At 36.0% G+C, this 23457-nt stretch overlaps 1 protein-coding gene across 4 annotated transcripts in view; it reads right to left on the bottom strand.

Annotated features, from left to right (window-relative positions):
- Window positions 1-23457, bottom strand: part of NUBPL (NUBP iron-sulfur cluster assembly factor, mitochondrial) — a 78033-nt gene that overhangs the window by 9556 nt on the left and 45020 nt on the right. For all 4 annotated transcript variants that reach the window (XM_071426928.1, XM_071426929.1, XM_071426930.1 and 1 more), the window contains 4 exons: window positions 20415-20508; window positions 9623-9708; window positions 4028-4148; window positions 21-103 (listed from right to left, as the gene is read on the bottom strand). In XM_071426928.1, the coding sequence (XP_071283029.1) occupies window positions 21-103; window positions 4028-4148; window positions 9623-9708; window positions 20415-20508 (384 nt within the window). The remainder of the gene's footprint in view (window positions 1-20; window positions 104-4027; window positions 4149-9622; window positions 9709-20414; window positions 20509-23457) is intronic.

The raw sequence follows: 23457 nt of genomic DNA on the forward strand, positions 1-23457 counted from the left end.
GTGCAGTGCACCAAACTTACAGCATCACTTTGAGGCTGAGAGATCACAACAGGCTGTCCTGAATCACACGTCTCCCGTATATTGATGTGCAGTGGAACGTCTCCTGCATCAAAAATACCAAGACACACATATGTGAAGACCTAGTATTTCTTAAATGTTTACTTAAAATAACCCTAAAGCAACTTGAAATCTAATTCCCATTCACTATACTCTTTGAATTGCTTTAGCTCCAAAAATTAGCATTTAAAATGAAAATTGGCTGTGGTATATTTTCCTTACATCCATAATGAATAATGCCAAACATATTTTGGATTTTTCATTCTCTGAATAGAAAGGACCATGCTTTAGTCATTTATTAGAGAAGGAAGGGCTTTTTGCCTCAAACACAGAAAAATACAGGCTGAGATACAAAATATTTTGTTTATGTGAAATAAACTGCCTGAGTGTTAGGCAACTGTTCATCATGCAATTTACTGTTCAGCCTATCTCCTCACTGTAAGTTCTTTTCAGTGCCGTTTTAAGATTTTAATCACTATTCAAAGACTTCTTTGAATACTTAATTTCCAAATAATAGCATTTGTTATTGTCCTTATTAGGCCTTGGATCCAATTAAAAGGTGGACGGCTATTCAGTCATTCTTCTTTCCAACAGAAATCTTCTTTATATTCTGCTTTTATAATGAGCAGGGAACTGCCAGAGAGGAAAGGAACGCTCTAAAGGAGAATCAATTAGCAGCCCTGTTCCATTCTGAGACATACTTTCTGCAACACAGATTTCACCACTACAAAACACTTGGGGATTCCTATGTTTACTGCTACATAAATAATTTTGAGGTGAACTGAGACCAACTTTCTTTAACTGGAAGACATAGCTACACTTTACATTATGGATAGACGAAGACAGAATAGCCTACCTTAGTTCAATCCTGACACATCAGAAATCGTATAAGTTTAATTCATACATTTTAGCAACCTGATTTAACTCAAATCAAGGCCATTGTAAATTACTGAGATTCAATGTATTCAGAAAATGAAACAGTTTAAAAAACTGTATGAAAATTGACGAAGTTTAAGAAATAAAAAAACCTAAACACAAAGCAAGTAGGAATACAAACAAAAACAAACAAATAGTAAACACAAAAGCACTGGCTCCATGATTAGTGTGCTGAATCTTTGAACAGCCTTATTATTATTTAGGATAATGACAGTCCATTTCCTTCAATTTTTTTCCTTACTTATTTAAGTCATGAATAAATTTAGGTATAATAGTCTGTTCATGTATTCATTTTTAAAAAAAATACAGAGAGTCCTTTGAAAGTTTTCTAACCATAAACATTCTTAATGGAATAACAGTAATTTGTAAATCTCCCTGATGTTCACTTCCTACTCTTATTTTACGTTGAGACTAATCTTCTCTTTTTTCCCAAGGATGTTTTGTAAATGAAAAAATACTTCTTCAATATCAGCTTAATAATAATCTCCAATAATTACAAAATAGCAGCCTCTCTCTTTTCCTCTTCAGACTTACAAACGTGTGCTGGTACTACAGGAGCATTCAGGACTTGTAAGAACAGAAGTGCAGTCAGAAGATAAAGAAAAATGCATTATTATTTTAAAAAATTGCAAATTTATAATTTAAGCAGAAGACATCAAAACCATCTGCATAGCTGTTTGGGTGGTATGGGTTTGAGGAAGATAAAACTTTTGGACTATTCTTCACTACCCAATGTGATGGGAACTTAACATCACAAATTTTTCTGATATTAACAACTACTGCTGATTGCAAAGAAAGAATAATTTAAATTTACTGTAGGAAGAAAAATCAAAGAATTTTAAAAACCTGGCAGTCATTGCTGATGGTCAGGAACCAGATAGTGTTAAAAAAGTCAGGAATTGCAAAGGTCAGGATGGAACACACAGAAATTATTATCTCAGTATCATGCATACCAATGACATAGCTTTCTGGTCACAGTTACAGCTCTCAAACTTCAGGAAAAAAATTTCTGAGACAGGGAGAGAAAAATCAGCAGCACAAAGTCTCTCTCACAAACCTTATCACATATTCCTTTAAAGAACAGTAAAAATAAAAGACAATCGTAAGTATATGAAATAACGGATTTTACTTGAAAGACTCCTGGCAAATGCTAATTGCCTTCTGTCATAAACAAAAATAAGGTACTCAGTAATAATAATGACAGCCAACTCTGAGCAAATGGAAGGACAATACTTTTCAATCCTGCACTGAAGGATTAGCTTGGAGAATTTGTCAAATGTTGGATGACAAGAAGGACTAGATAGATGCTTATCTAAACAAACAGAACAGCCACAGGTGTCAGAAAATATATGCAAAATAAACTTAGAATTACTAATTTTAAATATATGCACTTTACAGATATATATGTAAAAATATGTTCTCTAGGTTTTTGGGCAGAATTCAAGTAATACTGAGATAGAACTTCCATTTGGGATGGATTACCGTAAAATCTGTAAGCAGTAATTCTTACAATGCCATATGGTATTATTATGTAATGGTCATCCCTGGAAGGAGGAGCATACTAATCAGATCAAGTACTGTAACTCAAAATTTATCCCTTGGGGCATTATTCTTAATCTTAGTCTGGTTTTGCATTGGCAGTTTGAAGTTAAACTTCACTCTGCTTTGTTTTGTACATCTCATCTATCCCCTGCTAAATCTGTACATCTCTCACATCACTCCTAATTAAATCCAATCACAATCAGTTCTGCACTCTTAGGAAATAACAAAAACCACCTATGGGACCAATGCCATGGTACATCATTTGTGCCTGCGTATCTAAATGCACGTTAGATTCAACTGCTTGCAGAGCATTTGCATCCATCCACATAACCCAGGGCTGCAGAAGTCCCCTTGGGCTCTGATCACAACTCATTACATATTCAGAAAACTAAAAGATAGCCCAAAAGCATGTCTTTAATTATGTGTTGCCTTGCTATCTCAAGTCTATGTCAGACCTTGATGTTTCTGTGTTGATCTTTCTAAGTGAGCTTCCTGGTTCTTTTTAATGAATTAGCTATGGAAAATCATTGAGATAATTAGAGTGATACATGGAAACACATCATTAGCACATGCAATTACCCCATTTACCAACTTAATTACGCTGTGTTATATTCTTTACTTACAGCACAGGTTGAACCTTGCCTTTTTTAATCAGTAATGTATATTTTAAAGATCCATGTATATTTTAGCCTACAGGCATGACAGATAGCTTAATCATAGCTCATCATAGAATGATTTAAGTTGGAAGGGACCTTAAAAATCATTTAGTTCCAAGCCCCCTTCTGTAGACAGGGACACTTCAAGTAGAGCAGGTATCTCAGAGCCCCATCCAACCTGCCTTCGAACCTTCTCAGGAATGGAGCTCCCTTGACTCTAGACAACCTTTGCCAGTCCCTCACACTAAAGAATTTCTTATTTCTAATATCTAATATATTATATCTAATATCTAATCTAAATCTATCCTCCTTCAGTTTAAAGTAATTCTCCATTGCCCTATCATTGCCTGCCTTTGTAAAAAGTCTCCAGCTTTCAGAACCATTTACACACCAGAAGGATGCTATAAAGCCTCTGCTGAGTCAATATTTAAACAAAAATAATTTAAACAAAATAAATGAGAAAACATTTATTGATATTACTAGACAGAGTTTAGCTCTGTCCTAAGACTAAATAGAATTCCTGGTTATTTGCAAAAATTGCTGTACAGTCAAGCACATAACAAATTTCAGGTAATACAGCACATTGATATCAATTCATGTTCTGGATTGTTTGTAAATACAGAGATTTAAGATGCAATTCAAGAATTTTCATATGCAGTCAACATCACCATTACAAGACTGGCAAGGAACAGAGCATACTGCTTATTACTTCCATTACATCTGAAAACAGTCTGAATCCAAAGTCATCTAGGATTATGCAGTTTCATCATTCAGTTAGCACTTCATGCACACCATTAGATTTTTCTTCAAAAATAAAACCATTTCCATATTCTTACCCAAAATATCCAATCCAAGAGTTTTTGCCAGATCTTTTACGCCATCAGTTCCAAAAATATGCGTCTCATGCTTACATTTGGGACACTGGAAAACACTCATATTTTGAACTAGTCCTAAAACCTGTCAAAGGAAAGGAAAGGAAAGATTGCTCAAACGAAGCACCAGTATTTCCATGTTAATCTTTGATAATATAGATTATCCACTAAGAACCAACACAGAGTGGTTATTTAAAACAGGAATCAGACCCATTAATATCATTATCAGCTCTTATTAGTCATCTCAGTGGCCCCATCATCTGGCATTATTTCAATTTCTTCACATTTATACCTCTTGAAGACTACCAGCCTTATTTGTAACAAAAAGTACTTCTTGCACAAACCTAACTTGCCAAGAACTCTCCCTGCTAGTATTTCATTTTCAAACTCTGAATACTGGAAGAATTTTCATGCTGCGTTTTACAGTTTTGTCCTTTGCAGTTTCAGGAAAGAGAAAATAAAAACATACCATTACAAGAAATTACACAATCAGACGTGCTTTTAAGGCATTTTTAGAAGTTATCCAGTAGGGAAATGTTTTCAAAAAGACCAGATTTGTTATTCTTCTGCAGAGCAGAAACGCATTTTAAAGATCAAACAATAGAAATAATTACGTGAAACTAAGTGGCAAAAACCATAGCATAAAAATCTAATACACACATCCTGGGTACCCTTCCATTGATGCCAGGTTTTTAACGTCATCCTTATAAAATACGTCAAATGAAAATTTGCCAAGTCATTCACACAAAAAAATCTTCCTTCCCAATGTGAAATAATACTAATAATCTCATTCTATTCACATAGTAAACAAAACTCTACATTGAGTCAGATCAAAAGTTTCAGAAGTGACGAAAACAGTGTTCAAATGCCACAGGGTGGAAGTTTTTATCCGCCTGCTAAGGAACAGAACATCTGCTTTAAGAGATGCAATGTTACAACATTTCACTTTCAGATTTGTATAGTACCTAGATATGTCACTAACACTATAGCTGAATTTTAGAATACACAATTTATGTTGATATTTACTTTGTAGCATTTTGTACTTCTACATTTTCCTGAACCTTCTAGTTTTGTGCTTGAACAAGGTGGTGTCTTATTAGAGAGTTATTAGAGAAGAAATATATCCACTATGCTAATGAAGCATATCTAGGAGGAAACACAGTGTTCAGTGCGACCAACAAATATATTTAATTAAAAGTGAATGTACAACTCCTGGCACTGAACTTAAAATAAAAATGTTACTTACAATATCATAATAAGTTTCCTTAGCTATAAACTGAAATTTATCAAAAGGTGGTCACCTGTTTTGCCTATAACACCTTTTCTATACCACCTCTTATACATCTTCCTTTACTTATGTAAAACTCTCAGATGGTTTAAAGCAAGGAACATTTTAAGAAATAATATGCTTGAAACAAAAATTACCTACTTCCAATTTAACACCTCAAACTGACTTTGCCCCTTTTCTACTCTCTCCCAGGGACTGTCAGAGAAGCAAGTGGAACAAGATTCTATTTACATTATTACAGGTCATTTTATCATCCAGTTCTTACATTAGTAGAGACATTAAATACTGCATATCCAAGGGTATAAGATGCAGGACAGTAAAAAGAGAGCTGTACAGCCACAGCCTTCTATGGATGACCTCTAAGCAGACATTCATCCTGCTCTCCCCTTAGATCAAGTCATGGAGTTTTTACTCTGTTGGTAAACTGAAGAACACTGAAAGACATATTTTTGACAAAAGAAAAATATTATTTTCACCAGGATACATGGAGGCCATTTTTGAAAGTACAAAAAAAGAAAATCGGAAAAAAGAAGTAATTTGAAATTTACACTTTAATTCATTTTCAGGTATCTTGGGGTTTGAACTTTCTGTTCTCTTCAAAGTACTCATACAACATTTATGATTCAGCAAATTTATCATCAAAGAAAATTTTACGTAGTCTACTATTGTTTTGTGAATAGTTAAGCATTATTAAAGCTGTTTTGTTCATTTTTTAATAACCTAGTAACTAAGAAGTCCTTCAGCCAGGACTGATGCTAGACCAGTTTTAGAGGCCTTAAACACTGTCCTTTTTTATTTCCATTTAAACAAACCTTACTAAAAGGAAATGACATTTCATTATTACACAATAATTTTAATTTTTCTGTGTTGGTCCTGTTTGTCAGCCAATAAACAGTGCATATTTAATAATATATAATTCATCCATCTGGAATATGAAGATGCCACTTAAAAATACTAAGTATAATATGGAATATTTCAAAATACACAATTTACTGCTGAAGTGTTTTTTTTACCATGCATTTTTCTGCACATATATTTACAGAAGGGAGCTCCTTATGACCTTCAGAGCTTTTAAATCTACAAAGGAATAGGTCTGGTTAATGAAGTCAGTAATAACCCTCATTTTCCTGCTCAAATAATAGACTTGTAATAGCTTCAAAGCAGCTGTTACTGTCTACACAAACTATTTCATAAGTGTGGGTGAATTCTATTCTAGTTCTTGTTGAGCTTGGCAAATTTGGCTCAGCAATGACATGAAAACTTTTATCCACCACAATACAGGAGCTAACCTATGGCAGCAGCATGGAGCTGCATTCCATTTAGTCTAATCGTTATTTTAAATGGCAAAAAGCATCTGGCAAGAAATAACAGGAAATGAAGAACCCTTTCATTAGGAGTTATCTGCACACAGTTGCTGAATGTTTACATACTTCTTGTGCTCAGCAAACCTTTTGGTTACACAATAAATCATGCTTAAATCCAAATATAGAACCTTCTAAGTTAAAGAAAATACAGTGATGAAATGAAAGTTCTCTGTATTTACATTAGGAGACAATTCCTGAGAAACCCACTGCAGTCATTCACTGTATTTAAGGACAGACAGCTGGTGCTGAGGTCTGACTGATGGGGACTGAAGTGACCAGGGTGACAGTTCCTCTGCCATCAACTTCCTGTGTCAGTCAGCCACTTTGCATTGAAGTGCTTCAAGTGAACATGCACAATATTTCTGTCTTCCTACCTTTCATCCTGTAAAGAGCAATTTCTCTCTCTAATATCTGCTCCCAACATGAAGCCATAATCGTGGCTGGTTACTCTGGATGCTTCAGAAACACCAGTAAGAACATAGCCAAATAAGCCATTTTAGTACAACTCAGAAGGAAAAACATAGCTGAGTTTATCTAAGCAGTTTTTTTGAAACCTGCAAAATCCACAGCACAACCTTCAAATTCAAGGAAAGTTCCAGAAAAATTGTAGATTTAACTAAAACCCTGTCTTTTCTTTCAGGGATATGATTGATAAGATAAACAATAATGAACTGAACTCAGCCTCAGCAAGCGGAAATAGGCAGTTTTTCTCCTAAATCCTCAAAATTATTCACTTTGAGTCACCCTTAGGAACACAAGAAAACGCTGGCCAAACTCACATAACAGACAAGAATCTTGAAACTTGTGATAGGAGTCAGCAACACTTTGCAAATTCCTCCTTCACTTTAAGTGTAGGTGTGCTCCACTGCACAAGAGATGTCACTCCTCTTTTAGCAACTATGTCCTAAGATGGAAAATATTAATTTTGCCCCATAAACCTGGTTTTAATGCTGACTCTCCTGGTCGGCTTTTCATTAGTTCCTTCAGTCATTCTACTTCAATTTCAATAAACAACATTAAAAACTGTGACTTTACCGTGGTAATACTACACATGTCATCTGAGCCTTCCATAACTAATAATGGTGGGTGTGAGGGGAAGGCAGAATATGTATATAGGCCTGTATGTACATGGGAGAGACCACAGTTCATTAAATACAGGAAAGCATACTCAGAGTTCAGCAACCCATAGCCTCTCTGCTTCTTTGAAAAATCAGCTCTTTGCAAGCGCTTTCTGAAAGATGAAAGATTGAAGATCAGTTAATTATGCAATCAGGATATGTAATTTTAGCACAGACCTTCAGATTCCAGCTCTTTGACATACACCTCAGGTCTGAAGTTGTCCATGAAAAATTATGTCACTTGACTTTCTTTAGATCCTCATATTTAGTTGACATTTAGAAATGTAGTACATAGGCAAAAGCTGCCTAAAACTCAAGCAATTTTTATACATATTTTTATACGTGTACATACAGGGCAGAATAAAATGAAGCAGGGAGAATAAAATGAAGCAGGGTAATGAAAAAGGCAAGGCCTGATAACTGGTTCAAGTGCATTCAAACACAACATGTGGTGTAACAGCTTTATTGTGACTTCTCACTTGATTTGACAACATCTGATAATTCCAATGAACCAAAACAGATCATACTTAATATCTTATCTTCCACTAGTCAAATCAGTATTAGCCAAGCCCATCCTAGAACACACGATTTTCTTGGATGCCATTCTCTTCAAAGGACATTGAACCAAACAGTTTTAGAAAGAAATCTTGGTAACTTCTCATTAAAACAAAAGGAAAATTCAGTGAAGCACTAACTTGAACACAATTTAAATTGAAAAAAAACCCAACATTTTACATCATTTCAGCAAACCCAAACAAAATCAAAACAAAATGTTCTGTATGTTATTTCTCTTGTTTTCCTTCTGGCAGCAAATTATAAATGTTACAATGCTTTCATTTTGATGCAAATATGCTTAAATAATAGTAATAAGGAATTCATCAAAGCGTTTCTTTTGTTAAGCCATCCTGTAAATTAAAAAAGGGAAAGCATTCACTTCAACTTTTTTTAATTATGAAAACACTAGCTATGAAAAAAAACTTCCTTTCTTAAGAAAGACTAGAAGTGACCTTCGCACAGGTAAACAAGAAAACCTCTTTTTTTCCTTACAGCTTATGATAAGGAAGCATTTCATATCATATTCTTTCATCAACTGCCCATTTAAAAATTAATCTCTACATAAATATATTCTAGAGTACTACATTCAGTTACTTAGCAACTTGTAGCACCCAGAGAAAATATCAAGTCAAGGATGTTAGCCAGTTTAATATTTTCTCCTAATTGTGGATATTCTTAGATTTCTCATTTCTCAAACAAGTATGCTAAGATATAAACTATAAACCTCATGGAAAACAATGATGGGACAGCCTTCTACTTGTCACAATACTTACAGAGCCCTTCAAATGGTGAAGTAACTAGATAGAAGCATATTTCCACCAAAATTTGAGTTTGCTTCTTAAAAAAAATCAATAAATGATTTTTCTACATTTCATGAAATCTGAAGCCCCAACAGAGACAGTGCTGAAGAGGACATGTAATGAGGACACATAGCATGACTGAAAGGCATGCATTACTTCCTAAGATATTCTGTTCAGCAATCTGATCTATTCCATACAATGAAACAAACAGATTTAAAACAAATCATTTATTATTATGGCTTCAGCCTAAGAAAATTCTCCCCTTTCTGTATAACCAAGTTCCTGACACAGATATAAGATGGAATCTAAGCCTTTCAACAAGAATTTATTAACTTCAAGTGATTTCTGAATGTTCACCTACTGCTGCATATGGAATTTTTTTTTACATATTGGAAAAAGAAAAATTTACTGGTATTTTTCATGTAGAGACTCACAGGTACATGGACTTTTCTGAACATTTCAGCTCCTTTGTGTGCATCCAATAAAGCCACGTCTTGTGGAGTGGAGACAATCACAGCTCCTGGGAAAAGAAAACATGAAATCCCATTAAAATGGATTTTATTAATTATTCTGCTAAATATTTTAAATATTTAGTACATGCTAATAAATTCACAGTAGTCACACAGTTATATGCTTTTAAGGAAGAAAATTATGCCAGGTTTTTTATTATACAATGATCAAAATAACTGAGATAGGATATGAAGTGATAAAAGTATTTTAGATACTTTCATCATAACTTTTTCTATGTAGAAACCATTTATACTTTCTAAATGAGAAAAATTATCTCGTATCATACAACCATCCACATGCTGACAGATTGCAGAGTGGTACTCTAGGAATATCTACACAGTAACAATCCCATGCCATAATTATAAGTTTTTAATTTAACAATAAGCCTTGTTCTAAAACCAGGAGGCAGGTGCTTGTAATCAGACTGTTGTTTTCCAGACCTCCTACACTTTCTTGAACCATGTCACACTAGACACCAGTGCATTTGTGATACCACAAAGGAAGAGGCCAACTGATGCACACTTGCACTAGGTTTGAATAGAGTGTTGCTCACTGTTCAAACGTGGCTCCAGGTTACCTGATAATTAGTACTCCTGAGAGTTATTAAGCACACAAAACAGCCAGAGCTCCTTGTCTAAGTTACATTCTAAAGTAAAGTAAGCCTACAGGTTACTATCCCACATTGTTATTACTTTTTGATTAATACAGCATGAAAAACCACCACACACATCAGAATATTCTACATGACTTCACAAAGAGCATCTTTTTCCAATTGCTGTGGGGTTTCAAATGTTATTTCCTCAAAATTTGCAACAAAAAACTGTTCACGCTTGTCCCTATTTTATAAAAATGTAATGTACAAGGGAGCATTACTGGTCAATTGATTAGCTTTGGTTTCACATTGACCATCTAGTGTCAAAAGTCTCTAATACAAGAAGATTTCTGTAGAGTCACATTATGCCAACCATGCACAAGAAATTTATGTCAAACTTCACACTAACAGCAATTACAACAGAGAATTCAAGATGCTTGGGAGAACTCAAGATCCTACTGGGCCAGCAGCTCCCAATCCCCTGTGTGCAAGGCAAAGGAAGAGGTGGGTAGATTTCAGAGGCATGCAATCCTGGCATCAAAGGCAGGGACCAGAGCACCAGAAGCCCTGGCACTGTGAGAGCACTCATGGCTCTGGCAGCACTGGGACAGGAGCCCTGCCCCTACAGCATCCTCCTGCTGCCAGGAGGGATCCTGCCTGCTGAAAGCCAGCCGCTTCCAAACACCACCTGACAGCGTGTTTGAATATTTTCAGCCAGCATTCTTAACCTCTAATTTGTGAAAGAAAAATACAATCTGGCACCTCACTCCTGAAAAGCTGCCAATCTCTGTCTTACACAGTATTATACACAAGTCCAAAAACTGAATGGCACATGTAATGCACCAAGCAAATGCAATTTCCCTATTTGCTCAAACTCTGGCATCCAAATAATTTGCTGATATTCCCAAACCAGCTTGTGTCCAATGGCATCACAAAGAATAATGTGCAAGCTTTTCAGTTACACTGAAAGCACCTTAGCTCCTCATTTCAACAAGCACAGGGTTACTTTATAAGCAGCACTGAAATGTAGGGTCAATTCCAAAAAATGAATGCACCTTTCCCTAAAAGCACAGGCCACAAGTAAATAATTGAGACTCAGTGTCCTTGAGATTTTTGCATATTTATAAAACAAAAATCTTTCAGTACTTGAAAAAAATGCTCATTACTGCTTTCTTTCCAAGCAAAATTAGAAATACGTGTCTTGTGTGTATACACACTTTTATTCACACTCTTCTCTGAAGATGCTGGCTAAGCATTCCATGAATCTTCACAGAACCTAATATGCAGTCAAGAAGACTGAAGTCTACATTTTCTGGTTCATTACTAATTCTGCTAAGAATCTAATAATTGTCATGGCATGAAGGACAGACTATGCACAACAAAAACACCCACTAGAACCACAAGCAGCTTAACAGAGAGATATATTTTACTAACAAATTCTCATCCAAAGGGAAAAAAATCAAAAATGCCAAAACAACCCACTGGCACAGTTTGGGCTGCCACAAGCACCAACTGTCTGTACAAAAAACCTCTGGCTCCTGAAATACATGAATTAAAATTATGCTTGTGGACAATTTCCATGGCTTCTTCCATAGAAAGAAAGCCAACATGATCAAGAAGCTGCTGTTGAGGGTGTAATAGTTGTTTCTCTCCTATTTTCCTTTTTACTCTGAGCTAGTTACAGGCAAAATTTATTCACAGCCAGCTTGTACTGACTTACACCAACACCCTATAAAACAAGTATCTTCTCCCTTTGGTACATCTGCTAGTCCAACAAACCCAACCTGAAGTTCAAGAATTCAAATTATTTGCAGCATTATTTCCTTTACTAGCAACCAAATATGGCAAATGAGACTTTTCACAGTGCTCCCCTCCCTGAATAAGTTTGCATACGTTTAATTCAGAAAATTATTCAAATGACAAGCAAGAAAGGACGCAGCCTACACTTTCCTTGCTATCTTGACTCTACACAGTTAACGGGAATATCAAGCAGTAAAGAGTTATTTTGATCAATAAAGTAACAAAATACGCTGGAATTCATGCACACAGTATGTCTCTTGAAGCAATACGTGCAATGTTTACAAAAGTGTCTGGATGAGACAAACTGAGGCTGACAAATTGAACAGAGAAGCTGCAGAAACCTTAATACTGATCACATCGCACACCGGAACATACTAAAAATTCTGTGTTTGCAGTTGTGTGCAGGAAAATAATTTCTGTGCCTTGAGTATACTAAGGATATCTAAGTAGAGTACATTTATGTTTAACTGACTTATCTACTTACTCATATGTTCCATTTTTTTTTACATTTCTATGTATTTCCTTTGACAAAAAGCTGATGCACGTTCACCAAATCACAAAGAATTAGTGAACGGGTCAGGCTGGAAGGCACCACTGCAGATCACCCAGTCCAATCTCCCTGCTCAAGCAGGGTCCTTTAGATGATGTCACTAAGGATTCTGTCCAGATGACTTTTGACTACTTCCTGTGATGGAGGCTCCACAAGCTCTCTGGGCAGCCTGTTCCAGGGTTTAATCACCTGCACATTAAAGAAATTCCTACTTATGTTCAGGTGGAATTTCCTGCACATCAGTTTCTGCCCACTGTCTCTCTTCCTACTGCTCAGTACCAGCAAGAAGAGCCCAGATCCTTGACACTCTCCCATCAGATATCAATATACATGGATATAGTTTTCTCAGTTCTCTTAATTTTCTCCAGGCTAAACAGCCCCTGGATAGCCTGGACCTTTAGAAGTGATATGCTGCCATCTCCTAGTCTTTGCCCTTTGCTGGTCTACCTACAGGAGCTCCGTGACTCTTTTGTACTGAGGGATCCAGAACTGGACTCAGCACCCCAGAGGAGATTGTGTTAGTAAAAATTATGTTAACTGTATTTTTAATCCTTCAGACACATTAGAGACAGAACTAACAATACCTTGTAGCACTGGGTGTTTCCCTTTCTGTTTCAACCCCAGATCCTTAATTCTCAGTAAAAGAAAGATGTGCCTACACAGCACATTGGTAGCCTTCTGGTGGACTGGTGCTCAGCAAATTACAAGCATTTAAACAGTCTATCATTTCTGGGTATAGAAAATATCACCTATACAAAGCATAAGGTGAAATGTCACCAAACCTTAGCTATAGTCAATTTGTACCCAAGCAAAAAACACAGAGCTCTAAAAAGCATCTCATCAGCTGCAGTGTAGAAGGTCTCCCTTAGGATGAAAAGGATGCTCCTAATATATTCTTTTTCCCCTCCAGTGTCTTCACAGATAGATTTCAGAATGAAGCTACGTGTCTCTCATCCAAGATAAGGATCCCACCACACACAACTATTAGACCATGTCTTATATCAGCCTCTTAGCAAACAGTGCCACCTCAAAAGCTGTGAAGTATAACTGACCAGAGAGACTGGCAGAGTTCTGGAGGATAAAGACACAGAATAATCATATCTGCTGACTGACAGCCACTGAACACTGTTAGCAAGGAACTACATTCAGGCCTCAGTAAAGCTGTAGATGGCCTGATCTGATCACACCACTCATGCACTTCTTGCAGCTTTTGCTACCTTTTCCACTGCATTTAATTCAAGCTTTTAGATAATGTCTTCCAGTCATAAATAGCCTGGTTAACCTGACTCTTCTCTACCGTGGATCTCTTCAGAGCCCTTCTGACCTTCTGTTAAATTTGCCTGCAATTACAGATACATCTTTGCACTTGAAGATGCAGAAAAAATCTTGCAAGAACAAAGACTTCTGTCTTTGCTGTAATTTCAACTGGCAACAATTAGAGATAAACTAACATTAGAAAATGGTTCATCTTCTAGGATAAACCTTACAAAGAAGTTCCTTCAGCTTTTGCGTGTGGCATCTTATTACGAACAGCAACTTAAAAAAGCCACAAGTGTGATTTTGCATTACAGGATCCTCACTTCAACCTCGTAACATAGCTCAGAACTGTCCCAAAGGCTAGATCCTGGCTGCATCACACCTCCAGCCTGCTTGCTACCTTCTTCTTGGAGCAGTCATTGAACAGCTGCTCAGACAGGGGATGTTTCCACACATCCTCTTTTGCCCAAGAACTAAGCAGGTAATAAAAGATCAGGACACTACCAACTTGCCCACATAAAAAGACCACAGAAATCTTACACCAATATTCTTCCTCCTGGTTAGTGGAACTGTCAGCTGCATAAAGCTGTCACCCTAAAGCTAAACTGCCCTCATCTATACTGATCAGTAAGTATTCTATCATCCATTTCACACCAGATCACATGGGGAAAGGTGTGGAAGGACAACTCTCACTGTGGTAAAATGTTTGGTTTTCGTCATGGCAAACATGTCACACTAACGCAATTTACAATGAAGTTTCACATAGTGAAAACATTGAAAATATTCATAATAACATCTGAGAACAAGCACTATCTGCAAAGTACAGGCCTAAAACAAAAAGCTAATTCCTCACAGACACTGCCACTTTGCACTCTTTCTTGGCTATCTCAATTAGCATTTTTCTACTCAACTCCATTCCACCTCCTGCTTTCAAGAGCATTTGCTAATCATGTCTAGATTATTATGAGAATTGTACTAAGCAAGAGCAAAGTCCAAATAGTCTTTCTGACAAATGAATATGATTTTTTCTTTAAATGAGAGGTCCCAATCCAAAGAGGAGAACTGGGTCAAAGAGTGATTCTACTGCAGAAAAAGACCACAGTGAGATTACTTCAAAATCAGCTCCCCAAACCATTCTGTTGTTTACTTTTTTTCCCCTGGAGGTGGGAATGGTAAGAAGCAGATTTGAACATTTATTTTTTCAGAAGAAATAGCTAGAGGAGAAAATATAGTGCCATTATTCATATGGATTTCTCTCACCTTTAGCAATTGTCAGCTGAACACTAGGCTAGTTTACTCCTCCTATTCAGAATAATTGGTCTAAAAACTAACAAAGCAATTGCAGTTGATCTAGTACTTAGCATACACTTAGCCACTGTTGCCAGACCTCAGAAAGCTCAGTTTGCAAAGCCTCTATTCTTCACAATTTTTTCCTGAATACCTGGAAACTATTCTTCAGAAACAATAAAATTTAAAGAACTTGCACTGATTACACTATCAATTCAACTTCAACAGGCAATGTGTGTTAAATCAAACTCCATGAGCCAAGAATGAAATTTAAATTTATATTGAAAGATTGTGAGGTATTAATGCGTAAACTCATACTATATTTTGGCCTCTAAATTAAGTTTACAGAGTCTACTGAGTCTGACAGTTCATAATGAAGCACCAGGAGTGTCCAAAGCTAAGATAACCCTGACAATAATTTGCATTTGTCAATTACATTTATTTTGACAACAGAAGCAGACTATTTCAACATGCAAATTATATTTGGATAAATACAAAGAACTGTTTGAAAATCCCCACTGGTGCAACTCAGGGTTTTTTTCTGTTTTTCAATCTATCCTAAACCCACCTGCCTTTCTTTTCCTACAGCAATCTAAAACATCAAAATACAGCATGACATGAAGAGTAAATCTACATCAAAATCTGATATTAAAAATATTTGCCATTCAGAATTAGATCAAATAAAATTTTCTATTACCCAAGAGGCTCCCATAAAACAGCTTCCAAAATTTACTGCAGAAACTAATTATGTACCTTCACCACAGAAGAAGAAAGCAAGCTCAGAAATGGAGGAAAACATTGTATATTACTGTTAAAGCAAAAGGAAAGATCAGATGCCTTGCATCTGTGGTGTGCACCAAAGTAAGAGACGTGCAACAAGGGGTAAACAAACACTTACCCAAAGAGCAATGACAGAATGCAGATACACTTCTTAAACTGTATGCTACACACAATTTGTACAGCAGCACTGGGCTTTTTTTGATCTTTTCTCTTTAGAAAAGACAAGAGAACAGCACCATACCTACTCAGCTTTCAATTTCACATAACTTCAAAAGTCACCCTTATACAAGTCACAATTCTTTTCCATGCCAAATCATGCACAGCTTTATAAAACATCAACAGTATTTTTCTTAAAGCTGATGTTAAGTTCTCCATTTACTTTTTTAATGTTCATTTCTGAAGAGACAGTCTACTCATCACCTGCAACTCCCTGTTCTTGTATGTTATTATATATTGAGCCAAGATCTGGTTCTGTTCAGTCCCACACACTGCTATAAAGTAGTTGTGCACAAGACTACACCCTGGTCTGTGTGACACTGCCACAAATATGAGTAAATAATTTGATTTGCAAGTATGGTGTGTCACATGACAAAGAATTTAAAAATGCCAAATGTCTTCAAGTTGGTGGCAACCCTTTACTTTCTTCTATTCAATGTAAATTGAATAGAAATAGGATTTTTAATGTTTAACCAGTAGAGACAAAAATATGCTTTTTGGTTTTATTTAAAACAATCTATTAAATCACTGCTGCCAAAATAAATCCTATTAATTAGAATTCTTTGAAAATTCATATCTGAAGTAATAAAAATTCCTTTAATAAATATTTCAGCCCTACCTGAAAAAGGCATTCAGGAGATAATTAAGACATACATATTGCTGAAAGATGCAAACATTCAGGAAAATTACACCATTTTTAGGATAAGGCAATTAAAAATGGTACAAACTCTGTGTTATGTTGATTTTAAATATGAGAGGTGACGGAAGTAATTTCCTGTATGACTAGCAATGACAATGCTTCTGCTTTTATAGAACTTGAGAAACAAAATAGTATTTACATTGCTTTCCCTTTGCTTATCTTGACTAATTGTCTTTCTATTCCTATTAACAACCTTTTCAGGGGTTATTATCACGATGATTATAACATATGCTTTGTACAGGGAAAAAAGTTACTTTCAGAAGGTGGGAAAATTAAGAGCACTGAAATAAAACCTAAAGCCTTCTACCTTTCTGTCTCTTTTACAAACAGTCAGTCAAATACTCATTACTGTCATTATTAAAAGATTGCTCAGCAAGACGTGAAATTATTTGTTAGTCTCAGTCAGCTTCCCACTGGGCAGATGTACACTTCTAATGGTTTTCCCTGCTATGGCACCTCAATAGCCAAAGAAATGGGTGATATGACAAACCTTTAGCAAATGGAACAATTCCAGCATTGACCTGGAGCTGGTTCTGCCAGCTGAGACAGGATCAGTCTCTAGAGCTGTCAAGCTGTCACACTTCACTAACACTGACTTCACTGAAACGTTAACAAGGAGAGGGCAGCAGACAGCCTAATTTAATGGTCAGCCCCCACAATGCAGCTTCTCCACGAGGCACAAGGGCTTGTGCAGGGCTCTGAGACTGCCTCTTGAACAGGGATGCTCTTGCTGCTTCCCACACAGCCCTCCCACTCTGAAGGGAGAGAATAATAAACTGGTCTCCCAGTCTTTATAGAGGCTAATTATCCATCTCCAATAATATTTATTACATTTATGCCTCCTTTAGCTAAATGATCAAACAAATCCACTGAGTTAGATTTCTCAATTTAGCAACTAGGTAATGCAAAGGAATCACAAGCCTTATCTTTTATCATATCATTAGTTCACACTATATCTTGATAGCAAACCTGATAACATCAGCTAAACCCTCCGTTTTTAAAATGTTCAAAAAGCTGGAAAACGTGTAAGGATGTTTCTAATTTTGCCAAGCATGCATGCTCAATACATGCTAAAGAACCCATTTCTGGAAGTTTTGTTCATGCAAAAGATGGAACAAAAAAATAAAGAAATAAGGAAGCAGAACTCAATACAGATTAAATAACAATGGACAAGAACAAAGGCATTTTCTCCAGACTGACCCTGGATTTCTATTTGGAAAGCAAATTTGCATCTGAAGAAAGCAGTGGTGTTTATGCAGAAATGGGTACCACATTTTCAAGCTATTATAACATTCCTCATCTATGAGTTTGTTGAAGAATGACTGCAACATGAGCAAAATTACAGATGATTAAAGAATAATACACTAAATAAGATGTATTTCCTTGTAAGGTGACTAAGACTAATAAAACCAAAAGTCACAGTAGCTTCCTTTTCCACCTTCTTTTAAAGGAAAAGCACCCACACAAAACTGCTGCCTCAGTGAAGGTTGCCTGAGGCTGACAGTCTCTTTAAGAGACTGGAATTATAAGACTGACTACTGGAATTATAAGACATATCTTGTATTGTTCTTACACCTGTTAAGTATTCCTCTAGTCTCCTTCTGACTCAAGAAAGCTATGGGACCTGTGATGCAGGAAAAGAAACCAGTCCTGTAAAATTAAAATCCAATATCATTTCACATATCCTAGCAGTGTCTCTCTTATGCTCAGATGTTGCAAAGCTACAGCTTTTCATGCCCCATCTGGGCAAACCTGCCACAAACAAAACATCTTCACCAGGGCTCTTTCTCTCACTCACAGAAAATTCTATAAGTGGCTGGCAATAATATATGTGTGCGAGTTTTGTAAATTTATTTAGAGGCAAAATTAAAATATTCTACGCTGTCTATCCTGAGGAAGCCACAGATTAATAATGAAAGAATCATAATGCAAATACAGTATCTCACATATGCATGAATGCAAATCAAAGAACAACTTTCATGCAAATTAGATAATGCACTTTAAATTTACTAAACTAAGATACATATGTTGTCTCTGAGGAAAAACAGAGAAATTATTCCACTAACACCATGACTGTTCAAGGCATCTTCAAAGGATAAAGAATAAGAAAACCAGAAAGGAAACGGAGTTGCACACCACCAAATACTTTCTGTACCAAAGTGAAAGACAGAGGGCTTAGAAAATATGAATTGTAAAAAGCATCACAATTCTGTACACTGCTCCAAAGATATGATCATAAAGATCTGTAACAGCCTCTTCCACACCTTTGAAAGGAACCAAGCTGAAGAAAATAAAAGCATGCTAAACAAAGTGATGGATTCTTTGAAAGAAGGGACAGAAAGCAAGTAATGAGCAAAACAAGAAAGAAGAATAAAGAAGAAGTTATTCAAGCTGTAATACACAAAATCACATCCTTCCAGTGAGGGTGAAAAATAGCCACAATAAACAAGAGAGAAAACTCTTCCTAAATCACAAATTCATCAAGCCAGTAAGAACACAGGGAATTACATCTCTTATCACTCTTTGTCTGCTGTGTTTGTCTTCATCAAAAGCAGACTGCATTGTTTTTTTTAAACTGCAAGAGTCAACTCCAGCACAGTCAACAAAACCAACAAATGGGAAATAAAAATGTAAAGTGATGCTATCACTCCTAATTTTATGAAGCTAGGATTGATGAAAAAAGTAAGCTGAACTGAACAACTGTAGGAACAAAGTGAAGCCATTTCAGAATTCAAACAAAAATCAGACATCAGCAAAATTTACAAGACATACAGGATTAAAGTCATTTCCATCACTTCTCTGTCCCAGAGGACCCAGTGCACCACCATAACCACTCACATTCCTGAAAGCAGTGCAGAGTTCTGTGGGGAAAGGGCACAACAGTCCCTTGAAAATCAAGAGTCTAATGACCGTTTCTATGTTAAATCAGGACATTTAGGTGCACTGTAGTAACAGAAATTATCAATAGCCACTGTATTTTAAAAAGCCCCTAATAAAGCCACAACTCTTTAACTGCGTAATTTTACAGCCCTTATGTACATTAAATTAAATTCTACCTTAGCAAAAACCTCTGCGCCACAGTCATGTTTCACCTCATTGCTTAAAACCCTGGGAGTCAAAGGCCTTCCTGCTTTGCTATTGACACATGCAACCTACTAGGTACTGTATCTAAGAAAATGGGTATGAATCACTCTTTTGTTTTATTCTCTTTATTATGTAGTAGGTACAAAGAAGGAAATTTTCTACTACAAAACTCAGCAGGTTTTGGCAAGACTGTCTTTCCTTCAAGAGTTACAGCTGACTTCTCCATCTTTTCAAAACTTAGCTTAAAATAAAGCAACACAACTGTAATGATAACATATTAAAAATCACTGATAATGTTTCCAACACCACACAACTGATAAAACAACTTCTCAGCATGCTGGAAAGAAAAATAAAAGTAATTTTTGACTGGTGCTTTAAAATAAGATTTTTTTTAAAGCTACCGAACCAAATGAATTACAAATCTCTGAAGCAATCAAGCAATATACATACCTGCAATTGGAATATTCTGAGATACTGACAGTTGTACATCTCCAGTCCCAGGTGGCATGTCAATCACTAAATAGTCCAGTTGACCCCAGTCAACCTAGAAGACAACAATATAAACATATGTGGAGATTTACACATTTTTATTTAGGGCACTTTGTGCTTTAGTGCAGTCCTTGTTTCTCGTAATGTAAACAAGTGAACCAAGGACCTCTAAAAGAATAATACTGAGATGCCCTCTTAGTCACACCTTCAGCACAGGATAAAGACCTTATTTTCCTGAGACCATCTTTGCTGATGCCTCAAAACTATGAGTGCAACTTTATCATTCACTTCATTGGCATAATTATTATTTAAGTATTTCCCCCAAAATATTAGCAATAACTTAAGATGTTTACGTTAAGCTCTTTAATCATGGATTAGAAGCAAATGTTAGGTAAAACTCAGGCTAAAAACAAGGGATTTGTGCAACAAATATCACTTAGGAGTTATTTCCATTCATTTAAGACTACCTTCCTTCCTTCTAATCACTTGTTGAAACTACAGTTTATTTACTACATACATATTTAGCCTTTTTTTCTGTTTTGTTGTTATGAAGTTAGAGTTATCAGTACTGTATTTTTTCCCTAGGCAAAAGAGATGTTGGGAAAAAGAAAAATAAAGAAACAGAATGTCCCAGATTTGTTAAATTAAAATCACTAGCTATAATTATACAGAGTAACAACATTCTTAACATTCCAAAATTTAAGAAGTTTAAGGGTTGTTAGACATCAAATGAGAGCAACCATTAAAGATTTTAGACTCTTGTTATGAGAATGCTGAGATTACTTACATTTTTTTACAAGGACACATTTTCCAGGAAAGCCAAAAAAATCTCCCTAGAGCATAGTGCACCAAGATAACCGTTCTCTTAATGAGAAGAGAAATTATCCTAGGTCTACTCTATATAATGGAGCATACAGTACAAATACAGTATATAGATAGTAGTACATATAATGGAATTCTCTATACTTGATCTAAACATTTCCCAACAGCTATAATGGAATTATATGGTATGTTTCTGATTCATAAAACATATGCAAGATACAACTGCATGAGCTGCTTTAAAACAGGAAAATGCCAAACTAGAGCATTGTATTTTACGCATTTCCTCAAGTGTCATTTTAACAACAAAAAATAATCAACACTTTGCCAGTCCCCTAGTTATTGCATGGAATACTAGACCCTGTCAGGGCAATACTCATTCGTTTTCATTCAGTTCTTGTATGGATGATTATCTTCTAGGGAAGCACATCCTACATGAAATCCAGATCACTAACCCACTAAACACTCCAGTGAGAAATGGAATTTTTCACGGCAGAAGAAGGAAGATTTCAGAGCATTTATGAGAGAACAGGAATGGAAAAGCTTAGCTGAAAATTCTAACTTTAGGTGTCTAAATTAGGGACTCTCAGGCACACCTCCCTTTTCTCGTTTTTATTCAAAGGCTGCAGGAACACTAAACCATGCCTAAGCCAGTCTAGCTAAACAGGAAATGCCATTTCCGTTAACCACAGCAAATGCTGCATTTTTTCACATTTGATACTGATCTATGTCATTTATAATATCCACATTTTGTCAAAAAATTGCATACATCTAGCAGATTAAAATCAATTACCATCCATAATCATATTGAGATGATATATCTCCAAAGGAAAACTACATCTATGTGCAAAAATATACATACTGAAACAATTATGGGCAGAGAAGCCATTTTATCTGAAAAAAATGTCTGGTTTTCTTAACTAATCTTGCTTAGTTATTCACCAGATAAATGCCAGGGGCAATTAATGCCTCCTTGTCCAGTAAAAACTACTTTGCTCACATGCAGGTATGAATTTCAAATTTCTATGTTTCTTAATTAAAAATCAACCATTATAAAGGTGACAATTTGAAATTATATAGATGTAGTAGTTTACAAAATGAACAAAATCACATTCCTTGAAGATTTGCAACTAAACACACAGATCTCCTGTAAGTAACATGCAAAAAATCTCAATATGCAAAATCTGGATCTTTCATAATAATCAGAACCATTTTGAAATGCTAGGTAGGCATAAGCAGTTTTAGTTTTTTAAAAGGATAATGGATTAATTCAAAATACCTCCTCCTCCCACCATCTTCATGAAGCTTGATTCTGGCATCTTTTGTTAAGTCCATATATATGTATATATAAAATAAATAATACAATTCCAGTAATCATATTCTCTTTCCTTAAATGCTTCTACAAAATAGAATCAATAAACTGTTTTTTTGCTTTCTGCCTTGCAGCAAGATGCAGTCTGGAAACAAATCTATGAGTGGCATAGCACCACTATTATTCTAACACAGTGTCTAATCACTTTGTCTGCCAAAAACACTGGGTTCTTGGGTATATTCTTGGAAAAAAGCTTGGATATTTAGTAGTTTTCAGCCATTTTTTCCAAGAGCTCACATTCAAGTCCTTTTAGGTACAGCACTGCCTCATGGAGTCGTACAAAACAATCCAAATCCCACACTTATCAGAGGTAACTGGAAAGGAAAATGCATTCTCCTCAAGCTAAATAAAAGCTGTCTGGTTTTGCATATACTTCCAGGCCCTAAATTTAAGCTGGCTCCTCCTGTGAAAAAAAGTGACTTTCTGGGCCCGACCTCGAGCTTTTCTTTTCAGCCTTCCCAAATGTTTTGCTCCTCCTCCAACCTCTTCAAGCACTAGTCTCCTTCATCAAGTTCCATGTGATTGCCCAATGTACCAAGCATTACAATTGTGCAACATTAGTGGAGGTGACAGCAAACACCAGCAGCTCAAAGCCTTTCCTAGACATTCAGATTTGTGGGGATACACAACGTTTTGCTCAGTAACATACTTTCAAAATCTACCCCGTATTGTAAATCAGAAATCAGAGGGCACCAGAGCTTTCCGCCTCAAACTTTCTTAGTAAGTGACCCCAAAACAGCCAGCGTGCACCTTCTGGATTGTCCTACAAAGAATGATTTTTTAATAAAGTTACAAACCTTTGAAAACTGAAGT

This window comes from Agelaius tricolor, unplaced genomic scaffold, assembly GCF_023055355.1.
Source record: "Agelaius tricolor isolate 1412-34295 unplaced genomic scaffold, bAgeTri1.0.p SCAF_5, whole genome shotgun sequence".
Taxonomy (NCBI): Eukaryota; Metazoa; Chordata; class Aves; order Passeriformes; family Icteridae; genus Agelaius; species Agelaius tricolor.